Raw genomic sequence first — 18,754 nt, 5'->3', positions numbered from 1 at the left:
AAAATATTACCAAGGCTTGTAAATCATACGTATATAAAGTCTTCCTATTTTGCACGTATGCATCTCAAGCTTAGCCTTTGTGAAACGTCATCATCATCATCATCATTATTATTATTATTATTATTATTATTATTATTATTATTATTATTATTATTATCATCATCATCACCATTACCATTATAATTGTTAATATTATTATCAGACTGAAGACCCATCTATTTGTGGAATATTTAAAGGACAACTGACCCTGCTCCCATATTGACTGACTAAATTAGTACTTATTGTAAGGTATTGTTTATTACACTGATGTTGTTTAACAAACTCTAGCACTTACTGCTTATTACACTTATCATTGTTTAAGATAGACCTTACGTACTTTGTACTTCTAGGTATCAGCATTGATCCCTGTATTTCTGCAGTATTCTAGTTAATTGGTATATTGGACTCTAACTTAATGTACTATATTAGGATATTCTATGAGTAAACGACAAAGTACTTTTGTAAGTCGCTCTGGATAAGAGCGTCTGGTAAATGCCGTAAATGTAAATAATAATAATAATAATAATAATATTAATAAGAATAATATTATTATTATTATTATTATTATTATTATTATTACCACCATCATTAGTAGTAGTAGTATTCATTATTATTATTATTATCATCATCATTATATCATCATTATTATTATTATTATTATTATTATTATCATTAGTAGTAGTAGTATTCATTATTATTATTATTATTATTATTATTATTATTTAATAGTAGTAGTAGTTGCCAATGCTTCACTGTTCACATTGCCTATTTAAAAAATTGTGCAGCGACTCGAGAGGACAGTAATTAATTTTAGAATTAGCATATGCTTAAAGAAACATTAGCAGTAATGAATACAGAAACAGGTTTAAAATGTTTTTTAAATAGTTGACATATAGACAGCTGTTTCACTTTAGTGCTGCAGTTGTGATGTGACTGCAATTTTAGGACTATGATTATCCTACAAGTTTTCACTGATGTAGTGTTTCATTAGTTACCACAGAACCATCAAGTATGTTCCTTGAAATGAAATTATGAAATTTATTTAACATTTATTACTTTTAATATTCTTTTTTAAGTGAACCATTATAGGTTAATATGCTCTACAATAGTTGATCGATTTAATAACATCATTTTATTCCGTAATCCAGTTGCAAGATTAAAAATGTTCATATTAAATATATCTAATGTAGTATGCGAACATGTAAACTGTTGCTTGTGCTTGTGGCAGTAAGTAGAACAGCCTATATATACAAAACGGAACGTAGGCTACTTACCTATGATTGTTTTTTAATCATAAGTTATTTGCAGATGTGATAGAAGAAATACAACTCACCTTTACAAATGTTCAATTCTTCAAGAAGTATAAGAAATAATCACTAAGATTTTTGTGACTTATTGATACAGTTGCTGCATGCAGCGTGGAAAGAGACTGCTTGGGCAAATAGCTTACCATCTCTTTATATATGGTAAGAGGAGTATACCTGTACGATCGATATTACTCTTATGAACACGTTTAACGTGCCCAATCATCACAGAGAAAAAAGATTCTGAAAGTTATGTTGCCCGCCCCTTCAAATGGCAGACCAATCACCGACTTCATGGGCAAGACATGCTAGTGGTTCAATGGTGTGAGTAAATGACGTTGTATGGTGAGAGAGCGATGACCAATCAGAGAAGACATGTGACTCCTGGCCATGTAGTCAGAGATATTTGTGTACGAATCCGCGGGGAATCTTTCGGATTGTCACTTTAACGACGTTAGGTTGGATATTCAAATACATAAAATGATCTTCACATCCTATTTTATGAATGACGTATTTGACACAATATTAAAAAGAATGAACATTAATTAAGAGTTTTCTTTTAAAACGCGTGCACGTATCACCGGATTTCTATTAAGTATGATTCAATTTAATAATACTTTATTTGTTGCAAAAAAATTCTTTATTACTTAAATGTCTCCAGTAACCTATAATATATCTAAACTTGAAATGAGTTTAAGTTGGATCTACTGTTCATCTTACAATATAATGGATGTTAACTATTCGAAAATACCTGTTATCCTAAAATTCCGGTTTGTGTTTGTAACACTGGCTTCAAGTTCTCTTTAAAAAAAAACCTCTTAATGTTACTGCAGGAAAAAGTCACCCTTTAATAGACTTCAGAAAATATACATTGAAGATATTATGAAACGTACCAGGACAAACTGTAAGGCAAATACATTTTTATTCTGATAAAGTTGCAGATAATGTTTTAAAACCAAATTTATTTATGTGGCCTACTGCCCATGTAGGCTAATCAAGTGGTATGCCATTCCTTTCCATCTTTACTCCAGATGGTGGCTACACACAAATGGTTATAAAATAGATCTGGCAACTCTGTTAGTGTATGAACATTCTGACAAGAGAACATCTGAGGAAATTGGACTTTTACATTCTTCTGGAGGTCCAGACAAGATCTTGTCCAGATGATGGTGCTCTAGTTCTGAGAGTTATGTTCATTTTTCAATGCCCACTTGATGCCCACAAAATAATGGATTGGTTTTTTTTCTAGCTAATTAATGTTGGATGGTGGTTGCTTACTGACTATTTTCACATGGTCCTTTTTATTTGGTATTTATATACTACACATGTTATACATAATACAATGAGAGTTAGAACTTTGGCAAAGATGAATTAGGAAACAGCACTGATCTTCACATTCTCAGTGTTTATTTGCACACGTGGTATATCTTCAGCTCAGTTTTCTAGCGTAGGTCTAACATCAGCCATTCTACCTACACTGGAGAGAGGTCAGAGTTCAGAAGCGAGAGAGAGGGAGAAAGGAGAAAGGGGTGAGATTGTGCCAAAGGCATCCAATGAGTCCTTTCAACTACCCTGGAGCCTGGCCAAATATCAAATGTCAACTCGTGAATAATGTCATTAAGGTTATCACTAGGGGCGAGAAGATTAGTGCAGCAATCAGGGCCTATCACTGAACATATACCACATCGGCTGGATAATAGATAGTCTAAGCCATTTGGTTTTGCATAATCATCATCTTGTGTGAGATGATGCAACCCTTGATGTGGCCAAGAGCAAGTGCTCGTCATTTATCAGTCAGTCTACCTGTTTTGATAAGGTATGAACCTGATCTAGTGATTGCATTAACCTAGTGAAGTAAGGAACTAAAGCTTTTAGCATCTGGGACCATGAAGTCTGCTGACATGCATTGGTGGTTAGAGAAGCCAAAAACTGTACTCAAGTAAAAGTACACATAGTTTAAAATAATAAATACTCAAGTAGAAGTAAAAGTAGTCATTTAAATTATCAGTTAAGTAAAAATAAGAAAGCATCTGATAAAAAGACTACTCAAGTAACAGGTTACTTCTGTGGAACTCATTTAATAGCACAAGGCAACTAATATATATATATATATATATATATATATATATATATCTGTGTGTGTGTGTGTGTGTGTGTGTGTGTGTGTTTGTCCCACAAACTAAAATATGAGGTCTTCATAAGTCTTTTTACAGTGAATTCAAATCTATTTTAAAGATGTTTCTCTCAAGCATGGTTTTTAAGTGAATTTTACATGATATGTGTTACTTATTCATAAATAAAGCTGTCATTACAATTAAACATGTAGAATCTTGAACATCCCTCTTAAGTGTCCAGTAATAGTTTGCGAACATGAAAAGCTACAGTTTCCAGTATTCCATAGGCCTTCTATACATGACGATATGAGTATAATTGGTTGTAAGCTATTTGTCCTATTTAATTAGACAGCTAAAAGCACTTTGGAAAATGTCTGCTAAATGCCATACATGTAGATGCAAATATAATGGAGTAATGGAACAAACAAACAAAATAAATAAATAAATAAATAAATAAACTATGGTTAATAGAGAAATTCTGAGAACATATTTGGATTCAGCATGCAAAAATACTTTATAGACAGCTGTTTTTGTCACGGAACACGCCCATTGCCACTGGTCGCAGTCGCGTATGTGTGTATGGATATGTATGTATGTGTGTGTGTGTGTGTATGTGTGTGTGTGTGTGTATATTTTTGGAATCTGAATTGGGATTGGAGTTAGCCAGAGTTCAGGAGTCTAATGGCTTCTGGGAAGAAGCTGTCGCACAGTATGGAGGTGAGGGACCAGATGCTGCAGTACCTTTTTCCAGATGGCAAAAGGGTGAACAGTTCATGTGAGGGGTGTGTGGGGTCTTTCACAATGTTGGTGGCTTTTTGGATGCAGCGTGCTGTGTAGATGTCCATGATGGAGGGAAGAGAGACCCCAATGATCTTCTCAGCTGTTCTCACTATTCTCTGGAGGGTCTTGTGGTCAAAGACGGTGCAGTTTCCAAACCAGATAGTGATGCAGCTGCTCAGGATGCTCTCTACAGTACCTCTGTAGAAGGTAGTGAGGATGGGTGATGGGAGATGGGCTTTCCTCAGCTTCCAAAGAAAGTAAAGACGTTGCTGTGCTCTCTTGGTGATGGAACTGGTGTTCAGAGTCCAGGTGAGGTTCTCCGCTAAGTGAACACCAAGGAACTTGATGTTCTTGACGATCTCCACTGAGGAGCCGTTGATGGCAAGTGGGGAGTGATCTCGCCTCGCTCTCCTGAAGTGAACAACCATTTCTTTTGTCTTGTCAACATTCAGATATAGGTTGTTGACCTTACACCAGCTCACCAGTTCTCGCACCTCCTCAGTAGCATGCACACCTCAGCAGTCATCCATGGCTTCTGGTTGGGGCATGTGATGATGGTCTTGCAGACAGTAACATCATCAATGCACTTGCTGATGTAGCCAGTCACTGATGCTGTATACTCCTCCAGGCTAACAGTGTCACCATCAGTAGCAGCCTCCTTGAATGTGATCCAAGTCCTGAAGAGCAGAGATGGCTCCTGCTGACGCTTTGAACATTGGTGTAGGAGCTGTACTCTCTTAGAGACATAATGAAACAAAACTACATCCATTGGCATATTTCTCCTGAAAATTATGCCAGGGGAACAAAACTGTAGCATAAGAGAATGCGAACTGTTGGCCAATAAGCCAGCTTTGGAGGAGTGGAGGCATTGGCTAGAGGGGGCTAACCATCCCTTTTTAGTTATCACTGACCATCAGAATCTGGAGTGTATGCGTGCGGCCAAACAATTGAAGCCCTGTCAAACCCGTTGGTCATTATTCTTTTCAAGGTTTAACTTCAAGATTATGTATCATCCAGGAATTCGCAATATGAAAGCTGATGCCTTGTTCTGTATTCATCTAGAGGAGAATGAGGAGAAATCTGGTGATAAAGTAACCATCCTACCTACCTGGGTGCATCTGGCATCTATATGATGGGATATAGATGAAAACATTGAACACGCCACACAAGGCACTGTCACCCCAACGGAATGTCTGGCGGGCAAACGTTACGTACCTGCCTCTTGGTGGGACCGTCTAATAACTTGGGCTCCTTCCTCCCTCGCTATGGGCCATCCAGGAGAAACACTTACTCATCAGCTCCTGGCTAACTGGTAATGGTGGGAGAGTATGACAAGCGACATTCACTGATATGTTTCATTATGTTTACATTTAAATTTACATTTACGGCATTTAGAGGAAGACCAGCAAGTAGCAAGTTGCAGTAGTCAAGTTTTGAGATCTCATGTTCTATCTGCAGCCAGAGCAAGACTCCTAAGACTCTGCCTGCAGGAAAACTCATGCCGCTTCCTGTACCTGAAAGACCCTGGTCTCACATTGCCTTGGATTTCACCACTGACCTCCCCTGTTCCAAAGGTAATACTACAATCCTTACTGTAGTGGATAAGTTCTCTAGAAGAGTGAGATTCATTGCTTTCCCAAGCCTACCCACAGCCTTCTAAACTGCTGAAAAGTTATTCACCCAAGTATTCCATATATTTGGCATCCTGGAGGACGTATTATCTGATAGGGGACTTTAATTCATGTTTCGTTTTTGGTCTTCTTTTTTTGAACACAAAGGGGTAGCCTCATGTCTGGTTATCACCTGCAGTCAAATGGACAATGTGAACAAACTAATCAAGAACTGAACAAATTCCTGCAATGTTTTTGTACATCAAAGAAATTGCACAAACCTCACTAACTAGTTCTTCCACCAGTGTAACACCCTTTGAGTGTATTTTAGGTTACCAAGCCCCTATGGCTCTGTGGACTTCTATCACAGCTGATATCCCTGCTGTGGACAAGTGGATGCAGCATGGCGAGAAGGTAAGGGAGGAGACACACCAAAATATCAAACACGCCCTACAAAGATACCAAGAAATAGCAGACACAGAGGGGACACCCCGACCTACCAACCAGGTGACTGAGTGTGGCGATCTACGTGGGACTTCCATAAGCCAGGGTTCTGCCACAAGTACATCATCCCCTTTGAAGTAGCCAAACGCATCATCAAGGTCACATACCAAGTCAACCTGCCTTCACACTTCTGTATCTCAAGGTCCTTTCATGTATCTCTTGTCAAGCCTGTTATTTCAGGTCCTTTGGATGAGGTCTCTACAGATGATACCCTGCCTCAGCCTATTGATTATGACGGCACTCTGGTATATGCAGTGCGCCGCATTCTGGACTCCAGGAGAAGGGGTGGTTCAGAACAATACCTGGTGGACTGGGAGGGGTTTGGCCCTGAGGAACAAAGCTGTGATACCCTCGCTGTGATGTACTGGATCCCGGCCTCCTTTCGGACTTCCACATGAGATTCCTGGGCAAGCCTGCTCCTCGTCTGTGGGGTCGCCCCCGCCACCTTCCTGCAGAAGATTCTCATGCTGGACCGGAGTCCGCCATGCTGGCAAGGGGTTGTCGCGGTCGACCTCATACCTCGGCCACCCTAGACTCTTTGGAGGGGGATACTGATTTACCGCCCGACCCCCTAACTGCTCCTTTTATGCCTGCCCCTTTTTTGGAATTACTGCCTGGTTTTGGATTGCTTTTCTGGTTTTGACATGGACTGTTCTAGCTTTATGATTTGGATTCCCTCTTACTTTGCTCTTTTGGTTTTGACCCTGGTTTGTTCAGCTACCACAGATTTGAACACTAATAAAGCTCCTGTTTTATATCCACGAGCATCTGCCTGGCCCATCACATTAGGAAGGTTGCTAAGATGAGAGTTTGAAGGAGTTTTACAAGTGACACTAATCCTTTTGTCTATTCACATGCCCTAGTTGGAATTTCACCAAAAGATGGGTTTTCTTCAAAACTTTATACTATTTGGAGTGATGAGTTCAGATGTACTAGCCAATGGCAGTGAAGTAGCATTACATGCATTATATGCATCCTTTTCTGTGACAAAGGATTATCCATTCAGTCATGTCCAACTCTTGGATACCCTATAGGCCAGTCCCCTCCTGTTTTTCACGGCTCCTTTTAGTTGCCTGATGTTCATTCCTGTGTCCTGCTTGATGGCATTCAGCCAATGGGTCCTTGGTCTTCCCTGTTTCCTTCTACCACTGACCATTCTGAGTAGCATGTCCTTTTCCAGCGAATTTGCTCTCATTACGTGTCCAAAATAGGTAAGTTTCTGTCTAATGATCTTGCGTTCCAGGGACACCTCTAGGCTGATATGCTTCAGAACAGCTTTATTGGCAACTATAGCTGTCCATGGGATTCGTTAGAGTTTTCTCCAACACCACAGCTTGAAGGCATCGATTTTTCTTCTGTTTGCTTTCGTCAGTGTCCACATGTCGCAGCCATATGTCACGATTGGGAACACTATGGCTGTAATCTGCCTTTGCTTGATGGTGACCACGACATCCTTGAATTTTCATATTTGGTCCATGTTCACCATGGCCGCATACCCCAACATTAATCTACACTTGAACGCTGCTGTCGAGCCTCCACTGTGATCAATGAGGGACCCAAGGAATATGAAGCTATTGACCACTCCTATTTCTTCATTGTTAATCTTTATGTGGACTTCCCTGTTGGCAGTGGTCATGATCTTGGTCTTCTTGATGTTCAGCTGAAGTCCCATCTTCTCGCCTTCTTGAAGCATGTGTATTCTGATCCATTTCACAGTGTTGGTTTTACGGGGTAGGTCACCAAGTCTTTCCACAACCGCAGTTGGTGTGTCGTGTTTCCACCCTCCCGGCACTTTGAGTCGACTATGAGGAGGGAGGGTCCTGTGACAAAACATTCATTAATTTCAGTTACTGTTTAACTATGAAAAATATTAACTGGTTGAACTGCATGAGCATGAAAAATAGAGCGTTTGTCAATTTGAGACTGGGAGTGCATACCAAGAAATTCCCCTGTGTACAGTATGCTCATCAGCTGTGGGACACATATTGGGATTTGTAACTGAAAAGATGCTCTCTGGTTAGGGAAAATAGATGAGCAAAAATATTGCCTCCTAAATCAACAAATGCAATTTTGAGGATTGGGTTAATTCTTACTGCTTTACCCACTTCTAAGGTGTGATACTGAGTGTGATGAACACCTATAGTGGTCTTCTACAAAAAAAAAAAAAAGGCAGGTCTGCCTGATCTTGCAGCTGTGGAAAGATTGTTACGTACATTGTTAAATACATATATACAGTTCATGGAGACATAATTGGCTTCATGTTGCGCGTATGCTCTCATGTGCCATATGAGCACAGTCCCACGAAGTGAAGTTTTAGCACTGAACTAATTTGGTAATTCTAAATTCTTTTGCCTTTAGCCTTTTGCCTTTTGATGACCACTTCATTCCTGGTTGCTGTTAGTTTTCTCTAGTTTCTCCCTACATTCTGTCTCTCAGAGAGGACGGGTATGGCAACTCACAGTGTGTTCAATCCTTACCTGCAGGAGTGGTCCCATAGCCTATAAACCTGGTTCTTCCCTGCGTTTTACCCACTTTTTCCCAACTGCCCCTAATGCTCAGTCTAGGCACTGTGAAAAACATGTAGCTAAGCTTTTTCCCCTTCACACTTAACAGCAGAATCTGAAATGATCAGAACCTGATAAGGCCCATCTCACCTAGGTTTATTATGTTTCTTCACCATGACCCATTGTCATTGTTGTTTGGGTCACAAAGGCTCAGAGCTGCTGAACATACCAGGGCTGTTTTCAAAAGTAGCTCAAAAGCAGTCCGTGTGACGTTAGTATATTGGTTCATTTTGCCCAGAGTTACCTTTAAGCAGATTTCACAAGTAGTTCTGAAATAACAGCATAAGATTCCAATCAATGGCCTATAGTACATGCAGAGTCCTAAGAAGGATCATAATTTGTGTACTGTAGTACAAAGTGACATTGCAGCAATAGCAGAGCTTCTAGCAGGCAAAATTCTATTAGGGCTGTACATCTAGTCCACTGATACTGTATATCCTTATGGTAATTTAGTCCACTGAAACTGTACATCCTTGCAATAATCTAGTCCACTCATAATCTGCTGTATACGCAGGCCAGGTAGCTTTCAGGAGCTATTTGAACTGACCAGAAACCATTAGACATGTCAGTTACAGAAAAGCAAATGTAAAAAAAAGCAGGAATGGCATCAAAATGGTTAATAGGTCAGCAACCATCAGGGTTAATTTGTCTTTTTGCTGTTTGGTCAACCGTGAGTTGTCACCATTGGCACTGTGAAATGATGAAAGTGGGCTGATGAGCTGTGTGTCTCTTTTTTCAAAATGGTCTATGATTATAAGTATTATAATAGGCTTAATGCCCTGTAATGCCTCCCAGTTGATAGGATATTGCTTCATAACTGGAGGGTGGCGACCTGTAAGAAAAACTCTTTTCACGTCTAAAAGATATCTTTCTCTTCAGAGAAATTCACATATTTCCCATGCACAGGAATCAGCTTTCACTGACCTTTTAGAGACCTCAAGATGTCCAATGCAATATGTTCTAAACCTTTCCCACCACAACTGCCATGAAATAATTTAATTTAGGCAATCAATCATCAACAGGTACAGTTAAGAGTTAGTAAAACAACGGCATTACTCACTCCCTAAATGAGAACACATTTGATCATTAAAGGCAGTTCCGAAGGCTTCACAACTTTCCTCTGATAAATGATTTGAGCTCCACATTAACAAGAAAATAAACGTCCTGTTCCCCTATTTGAACACCAACAAAGAGATAGTTTTCTACACATTTACTGATGGCACAAAATGCACAGAACTAGTTTAACACAGGAGCAAGGTAGGGGGGAGGTTTACTGACTGCCAGACAGTGCTACGGCACAGCATTGACCATGACAGATATCTGTTGCAAATCTGATGAGCTTCCCACAGAAACATTGTTCATGTCTGAACTGTTTTTTTGGGGGGGTTTTTTGTTTTGTTTTTTTTACACACACAAGGTCATCTAAGGGAACATACCCCACTTAACAGCTTGGTTTCATTGATGTTATCTTTGTTATTACCTACCTCAGAAGTCACCAGTTAGTGGATGTATTTGAGCTAGCATAATTTTAGATGCTTTAACATGAAAGTCGTCTGATTCACAGTCACATTGGTCTTCCTCTAAGGAAATATAGTTATTAGAGGCCAGAGGTGTCACCTAAATTTAGCTTTGAGCCAGTCCATGTTTTGCTCACTGTCAGCAAGTTGCTGTTCAGAGTCAGTAAATAACCTCTGAAAGCTCTCACAATTTCTGAGCATAGGAAGCAGATGTTTAATTATTTTTACACTCATCTAGAAGCCATGCTCTATCAGTGGAAAACATTAAAAGTAAAAATACTGAGTTCTTGTTTGCGCATTCTTTATTACAACCTCATCAACCTCACAGTCTAACACAAGCCATCCTACCTACGCAGGAGAGAGGTTAGACTTCAGCAGCGAGAAAGAAAGAGAAAGCAGAAGGGAGATAGATAACACAATGGGTGCATGAGACCTCGGAGGCTTCAACCCAGCATGTTACCACCTCTTAATCTTGGACTGATCTAAAATCAGTTCTTATAGGTCTTTCATCCTATTTTTTAAGTATTGGATATTTGAGTTTTTAAATACAGAAAGTACACCGAGTCTTTCTGTGCCAGTTGACTCCCCTGCCTAAAAGAAATCTGTACACTGCTCTTCCAACTGAATACATGATCACCAGTCTTGTTTCTTAACACCATACTTTATGAAATGCTAGAACCCAGATCAGTATTCTTTAAGTTCCTCTTCCTTTCAGTCATATAATGACTCCATATAATGACTATTACTGACTCCAAACCAGTCTTACAGGCCTCCTTATGGCATCAAGTCTGGCTCTAGGTATTTAAATATACTGCATCTGAATTCTCCTTTAAAATTTAGTTTACATTTATTTCATCTAGTTGGCATGTTGCCACCATGTTCAATTCATGTACTCTTCCTATAAATCACCATATTTTAGCTGTATGCACTAGGATAATGAAATAAATTACTTGCTCTACTACTGTGTACAAATAGCGCCAACAAAGCCTAATGAAATTAGATTTGCACATTGTGCTGGAGTCTTGCAAAGGTCTACTCAGAGAAATGTTGCTGTATCTCTGACAGAGTATTGCAATAATTTTTCAAATACCCTCCTGAAAGTAGGGAAATGCCATCATTACCTGCAGCTGACTTTTTATTTGCAGTTCCTTTCTGTTTGGCATCTGCTATACTACACCTGTAAAACATTATAGCAGAAATACACAAGAGTCTGAAAAAACAGGACAAAATATATACGAGAGTTACAAGACCATTTTCCCATTTTTATTTTTTAAAGATGAACACCAAAATAAGTCAAATTTGTTATAAAATGCTTCAAATGGGGTAAAAACTTTAATAATTAAAACATCTCAAATATACTTAAGATTAAAGGATACAGCTTAAGCCAATTTCATTTTTTTCTTAACCCAGAGATCTCATGAGTTTATTTGCACAATAAAAAAAAGGTGCTAATAAAAGTTAGCCCTTAAGCCCTGGAAATCTTTGAAAAAGAGAGATCAAAAACAAATAACAGCCAAAAGAATATATATTTATATATAATAATATATATATATATCGAGAAAGTGAACTTTGGTAGAGGAAAACTCTATAGGACACCTGAGGTAGTAGAGATTGGAATAAAACAGCAATAGTCTTTTTTTTCAAAGAAAGGGGGGTGGGGAGAGAAAACAGGGAAGAGGATGAGAGAGGGAAAAGTACCAAGTAACAAGAAACAGCATCTTTTCACACAATTCCAGTCCAGCTTAGATCCAAGATGACAATACACAGGCAGAAAATAAACCTAAAACATGGCCAGAAAAGGAAGCAAACTGAAGAACAACTGAAGTGTCAAATTACAGGCTTTTGCCTTAAGTAATACTGATTAGCTTTTATGAATTTGACCAAACTGATCGGTTTTCCAGTATATAAAAGGCAAAGAGTGCATAACTAACTTTAAAGCTTTTACAAAAGACATTGAAAAGAAAGATAAAAGAAAAAAAAATCCGAAGCAGAAACAAAAATATGTTTTTATGGAAAAAGTGTGGTATAAAAATACAGGAGTCAAGTAAAATAAATTTAGCTACCAAAAATTCATATATATTTACATCTTAACTCTTCAAGCCTGATCAGCTTGTACTCTACACAAAGCAATAAGACTTGCATTAAATAAAGTTTTACTTCTCTTAAAAATAATCTTGAAATTGTCAAATTGTTGACCTCCCTTCACTTGATTTGAGTAAAGGAAGTTCAAAGTTGTAATGCAAAATTTTCCAAGCATTTTTGAATTTTTCAAAAATGATCTTATCTTTTCAGTGATGACCACTAGAACACCAACACTTGAAGAGTTATAGCTCATATGATTATAGCTCATATGATTATATTATAATCATATGATTAACATGATTTAGAAACATGCTCAGCATTTCTTATCAAAAAGAAAGGAGCAGGTTTCTTTTCAAATCCAACAATATTTGTAAGAAGAAAAAGGCAGAATCTCAGTGACATCCCTCCACCACAACGATCAACAGCATTTATATTCATTACAGAGAAGACCATGAGGTGCATCAGAAATGCTCAGGTGGACACTGATCCTTTTAAAATATTTTTTACTGGATATCTGCTTTAGGAAGCACTAAAACAAATCTCACACTACATTTAAAAAAAAATATATTTAAAATTGCGTGACATCAAACAGCACCGAAAACATGACTGATGAGAAATTCTCTCTCTCTCTCTCTCTCTTAAAAAGCTACCTCAATAAAAATGATAGCTGAAGGCTCATGAATTTATAACCAAAGACATATGGGCAAAATGAAATGCAAGACATTTTTATCGTAACATTGTTAAGAATTCAGTGTGGATGTGCAACTGGGACTGGGTCTAAGTCAATTGAAAGCCCAAAACAGAACCTCAGTTAAACCCAGAAAGCTAATATATCCTTACCTGTAACACATAAAAAAAATCAACCATTTACAAGGGAATTCCAATGAGATTTGGAGGAAAAAAACACATGTAGACAAATACAGGCATTAGAAGCGTCCTCATTCAGCATCACACTGGCTGAACTAGCCTCTCTTCCTTTCCAAAATCACCTTTCCCTGATTCACTCATGGTGTTTTACATTTTACAAGAGAAAACGTGATAGCCCAACAGTAAAAAGCACAAATGAAAGCACAAATAAAGTAACTGTGAGAAGTTCAAAGCCATCAATTAAAAAACAGGCTTCATTATGCCTTTATGTTAAACAAAAATAATCAGTTCTCAGGGGTCTGCAGAGTCCCTGCAATCTGACTGGGAAAAAAATCTGGCTACATACATTTGAAGAAAGAAAGAAAGAAAAAAACAAAAACAAACAAACAAACAAAAAAAAACCTCAACAAGAAGCTCCTTCCTTTGATAAATTCCCCCCCCCCCCCCCCCCCCCGCAAAAAAAAAGAAGCATTCCCCACAGCACAGAGACTCGCCTTGACCGAGAAAGTATAAGGACATGGCACTCTCACAAAGGCACTGTCAAGGAAGGTGAGTCTTAGGCTGCTTTTGTTTTATGTGCTAAGGCTACAGCAGTAAGGACCCACTGTTTGTTTGTGTGTGTGTGTGTGTGCGTGAGCGCACGTGCGACAGAGCTAGCACTAGTGCTGAGGGGAACAGGACCAGACAGTCCCTTCAGTAGTAATAGCAGTAGTGGTGTGCTAGCGTGGCTTCTCTGGGGCCTCAGGGCTACCAGTGGCGGAAGATGGGGTGTTTGAGCAGCTCCCGGGAGGGAGGCCGGTCAGCAGGCTGCAGTTCCAGGCAGCGCAGGGTGACGTCCCTCAGGCCCGGGGACAGGTGTGAGGGGATGGTGGGTGCGGTGGTGGCACTGGCAATCTGAGGGTGGGTACACATTAGTGTGCTTAACAGGCAGGCTTCTGCAAACCGACAGACAACTTAATAGATTTCTTAAAAAAATGTCACTGTCAAAAGCATTGCTCTCGGTTATTTCTTTTGGTTTTCACAAAATGATTAAAGTTTACTGTCATCCGAGCTTCATAATACAGCTGCCCTTAGTTACAGAATAGAAGAAGAGAGGAGAGGAACCACATGCACATAATGGTTGTTTTGCCATGTGACTGACCTTGAATATGAGAGCCAAGTGGTTGGAGTGCTTCTCTGCATTCCAAGGGGGCTTGGCGCAGGACATCTCGATGATGGCGCAACCCACACTCCACACGTCACAGCTACGGCCATACTGCTGTCCTCGCAACACCTGCAGTGGCAAACAGCACCATTAAGAGCCCGTACACAAAGTGCCTACACCACTTACACACACTTTATTGTACACTACACATACCATGTGCTATATTATTTAACTGATACTGGAGAAGTTGTCAATTCTTCAGCAGTCTGTTTTATCGATAGTCAGCAAAATTAGTTTTGACAAGACACCTAGCATTTAGCTGCTGTGCCTCCTCAAAGACCTTCACCTAATATTACTAGTCAGGCAGCATTTTACTGTGGTAAGAAAACTGCAAAAAATGCTTTCGATACAAAGCAAATGTGAGGTTTTATAACTGCACTTTCACAGTAGTTTTGGCCACAGCAATTAAGCACCCTTTCATTCATCCACTTTAAGAACTTCCAGAGATCAATCTTCTAAGAGCGCGTTTATTATTTAGCATTCACTTGGAGAAGAATAGGAGGCGAAGAGGGGGTAGGGGATTGGGAGTAGGGTAGGGCCTCTGTCGTGCATGAAGAGGCTTCAGTAATGAAGTTTGTTGTCAGGGAGGAGATTTGCTGAACGGCCTCCCAATTAAACAAGGTTTGGGCCCACAAAGATAACAAGGCATTAAGGGGCCGGCCTAATCTGGCCATCTCAAAAGGATTACAATTTCCTTTCATTTAGAGTTAGCGAGAGGTCTAAATCCACTTTGCCCAGTTTCTCCAGTGGGCCACGTGACTGAATGCCACACAGAGGGGTCACCGGACTTGGCCACGGTGTTGCCAGAGGCCATTGACATTTAAATGCCGCAAGTTAAAAGGCAACGTCTGTGTCCGCGTGGGCACTTGCTTCATAAAAGGAAAATCTAGAGCGGGACAAAATAAATGTTGTATATTCATATAACCAAGATAAGCAAGTTAATTTGGAGAAGATGGAATGCCCATGTTTGGCATTAGGCTGGGGGCCAGGCATTAATGAAGCATGCTGGTGCATTGATATGTGCGCTGATTGGCCAGTCTTACTTCGGGGGCCATGAAGGCGATGGTGCCTAGGAGCTGGCCCTGGAACTCGCCCGCGCCTGTGCCCTTGGAGGCCAGCCTGGCAGCGGCACCAAAGTCAGCTATCCGCAGCCTCTGACCTGTGCTGTCAATCAACAGGTTGGCACCTACACGAGGTTGGACAGTGAGAGTGAGAAAGTGAGGTCCACCCTGACCAAGAACAGACTCAGAGACCACCGTCTGGCCATAGAGACTGGCAGACAAAACAATTCTGGCTACGTAAAGAGGCAGAGACTGTGCGCTGTACCTTCACTCCTGCCACAGTCTAAGGGACAGTGAGTGACCATACCATATCATAGCCTTTTGTAATTATATAATAATAATAATAATAATATTAATAATAAATGATAACAGCATTAGTTATTATATTATTATTGTTGTTATCAGTTATAGTATTGTTGCCCATTATATCTTTTGTTTACCATGTTCATTTCTTCATCAAAACTTTGGCAATACAAAAGTAAATATTCGTCATGTCAGTAAAGCACCAATGAATTGAACTGAGAGAATGAGATGGAGTGAGCATGTGCAGGAGAATGAGAAACCACAACAACACCAATAACACTGGTGTGGTATATCAGAAAGTCACTGAGTCATCTCTGGTGAAGTATACAAAAGGTAGATTTCTGTGTTAGTGAGCTCAACGTATTTCATGGTCAAACTATACAAATTCCAATACATGATCTCAGTTATAGTGATTACGAAACCATCTGATCTCAGTTATATGGGTTAGACGGTTTCGCAACCACATCATTTTCCTTCTGTGTACATAAAGTGAACCAGGAACGTGTTAATATTTGTAATATTTTTGAGACCTTATCAGTTCTCTCCAGTTCTTTTTAAGGGATAGACGGCCCGTACTGTGCTCTTTCTGCCACCCAGGAATGGGTTCACATTTGTTTCTTTTTCTTTTCTGAACACAAAACCAGCATCACCACACGTAGTGCTTCTGCAGCCATAACTGAATTTCTTCACCCTCCTCCCTGAAGACCTATGAACTTGTGCAAAGACATGCACAATGATTGGTCAGCACCAAATTGACAGTGTTGCCCAACCAAGACACACCAAGTATTTGTGTCAGTAAGGCTACCTAATCTGGTACAGTGACTGTTGTGAAAGTTGAAAAATATCATGTAGTCTGAATAGAGCATTAAAAGGCAAAAAAGAATTTGAATGCAACACATCTGATTTAGTTTTAGTCTTCTTGAAACAGCTAGCTTGGCAACTCATGATGTACTACAGGGCTGATAAGTCCCTGATGCTTCTCATTTATACATTTACACATGCATAAAGGAACCCTAAGAGAAAGTCTTTGTGCCTGTTCCTCCTTTTCAGATCTCTACTACTGCTCCTACCAAATTCCAGGCAAATCAGAGGCACAGACTGAATGAAGAAGGGTTATAGGATCCCAAGTGATCTAGCAGGCAGTGTGCAGATCACCTTTGATGTCACGGTGGATGATCTGGTTCTCGTGGAGGTAAGCCAGGCCTCGGAGCAGTTGCTCTGTGTAGTTGATGATCACGCCTTCCTTAAAGGCCCCATACTTGTTCAGGAGATGAGACACAGAGCCGCCTGAAAGAAGAGAGTGAGTGAGTGCGAGAGATCTTTTATTCCTCAATCAAAATACGTGTCAGCCTGTTGTGTCAACCGTACTACTAATGTAAGAACAGTCCTCTGCATACATTTTCCAGTAAAACATTTTTGGGCAGTTCTAACTCTGGAAGAACTAAATGCAGTTTGCTTGCCCTGATTTTACACACTCTGTTACTCATTAGTCTTCATAGCATGTTGGTGAATATGTTCAAGTTTCCACAAACTGCCCACACCCATATCCAAACCTCCATCTCTCATCCTACAGCCCACCTGCCATCCATTCTACAAAGAGGTTGTAGTTGTTCTTCTCGCAGGTTGCACCCAGCATGCGGATGATGTTGGGGTGGTTGAGATGGCTCATCATACGGATCTCCTCCCGGAGGGCCTCCACTACTTCCTCCTGCTCCGACGAGGTGTTCCGCACATACGTCACCTGTGAGGCGGCAACACGAGTCAGGCGAGAGAATCTGCACTGTCTTCAGTCTGGCAGGATGAGCCTTGTATCCCCTGAACCACGATGTGAGGACAATGTTTGGAGTGAAATTAAACTGAACTGTTTGACATTACCAAGTGACTGATGAGTCACTTCTGGGATATTAAGAGTAAACTATGCTAGTGAGCACTGTAGTCCTCCTGAACTGAAGCTACACATCTCTGGGTTTGGCCACAATTAAAAACACCCTTTTCCACTATAGAGCCCAAAAGAGTATGGACTAACAGTTCTATTCACTTTCTAAGTTCTAAGCACAGGACACTTAGAAACCGTGCTCAGCATGGTTAGTCAACTGTGCTCAGAGTTGCAGAGGCAATAGAGTTGGATGGCTTAAATGATATAGGGATTCGCGGACTGGTTCTACACAGGAGGTGGTAAGCCTCTTATAGCCTCTCTCCATGCCCTTCGGCATTTGAATGTGTCTTCTGCCGATTTGCACACAAAACGAAACACTCAAAACAAAAACAATCTAGACAAATACAAATTATCCATCTTGTCAAACACCTGCAGTGACTGGAGCTGTTAAGCAACTTTATAATGAAGTGAACCGGTCATCGCAAAGAATAGCTCCCAGCCCTGATTTCCAGCAAAACACTTGTGCAAAAAGAAACCGTAACTGGTCTGAGGAATGCAGAATAGCACGGAACACTGACATGGCTGTTCCATGCAGTATTTTGTGCCAAGGAAAATACAAGCAATAAACCACACATTCAATTCCAAAAGTAGCTTCCATTTTTAAACTACATATATTCCATATTGGATATATTTAATACTATACATATTAAATTCCATCATTCCAACAAAGATTAAGGTCTTAACATGAGGAAAAGATTAGCTCTGAACAAAGCAGAACAGCATCTTTCGCACCCACCCATTGCCACCTAAACCCACCTGTTTGACAGCCATTAGTGTTCCAGTTCCAACGTCTTGTGCCTGGTAGCAGGAGGAGAAGGCTCCAAGGCCGATCTGCTGTCCCTTCAGCCACTCCATGCCCTCGCAGTAGG

At 40.0% G+C, this 18,754-nt stretch overlaps 1 protein-coding gene across 4 annotated transcripts in view; it reads right to left on the bottom strand.

The window, feature by feature from the left end:
- Window positions 1-13,838: 13,838 nt before the first annotated feature.
- Window positions 13,839-18,754, bottom strand: part of map3k1 (mitogen-activated protein kinase kinase kinase 1, E3 ubiquitin protein ligase) — a 30,254-nt gene continuing 25,338 nt past the window's right edge. For all 4 annotated transcript variants that reach the window (XM_035535324.1, XM_035535325.1, XM_035535327.1 and 1 more), the window contains 6 exons: window positions 18,642-18,754; window positions 17,528-17,690; window positions 17,105-17,236; window positions 15,629-15,771; window positions 14,523-14,654; window positions 13,839-14,275 (listed from right to left, as the gene is read on the bottom strand). The exon at window positions 18,642-18,754 is cut by the window's right edge and continues 40 nt beyond it. In XM_035535324.1, coding sequence (XP_035391217.1) covers window positions 14,129-14,275; window positions 14,523-14,654; window positions 15,629-15,771; window positions 17,105-17,236; window positions 17,528-17,690; window positions 18,642-18,754 — 830 coding nt within the window. In that variant the 3' untranslated portion in view covers window positions 13,839-14,128. The remainder of the gene's footprint in view (window positions 14,276-14,522; window positions 14,655-15,628; window positions 15,772-17,104; window positions 17,237-17,527; window positions 17,691-18,641) is intronic.

Source organism: Electrophorus electricus, chromosome 17, assembly GCF_013358815.1.
Source record: "Electrophorus electricus isolate fEleEle1 chromosome 17, fEleEle1.pri, whole genome shotgun sequence".
NCBI classification, from domain to species: Eukaryota; Metazoa; Chordata; class Actinopteri; order Gymnotiformes; family Gymnotidae; genus Electrophorus; species Electrophorus electricus.
The sequence above is the reverse complement of the archived record's forward strand: the minus strand, read 5'-3'. Positions and strand labels throughout refer to the sequence as shown.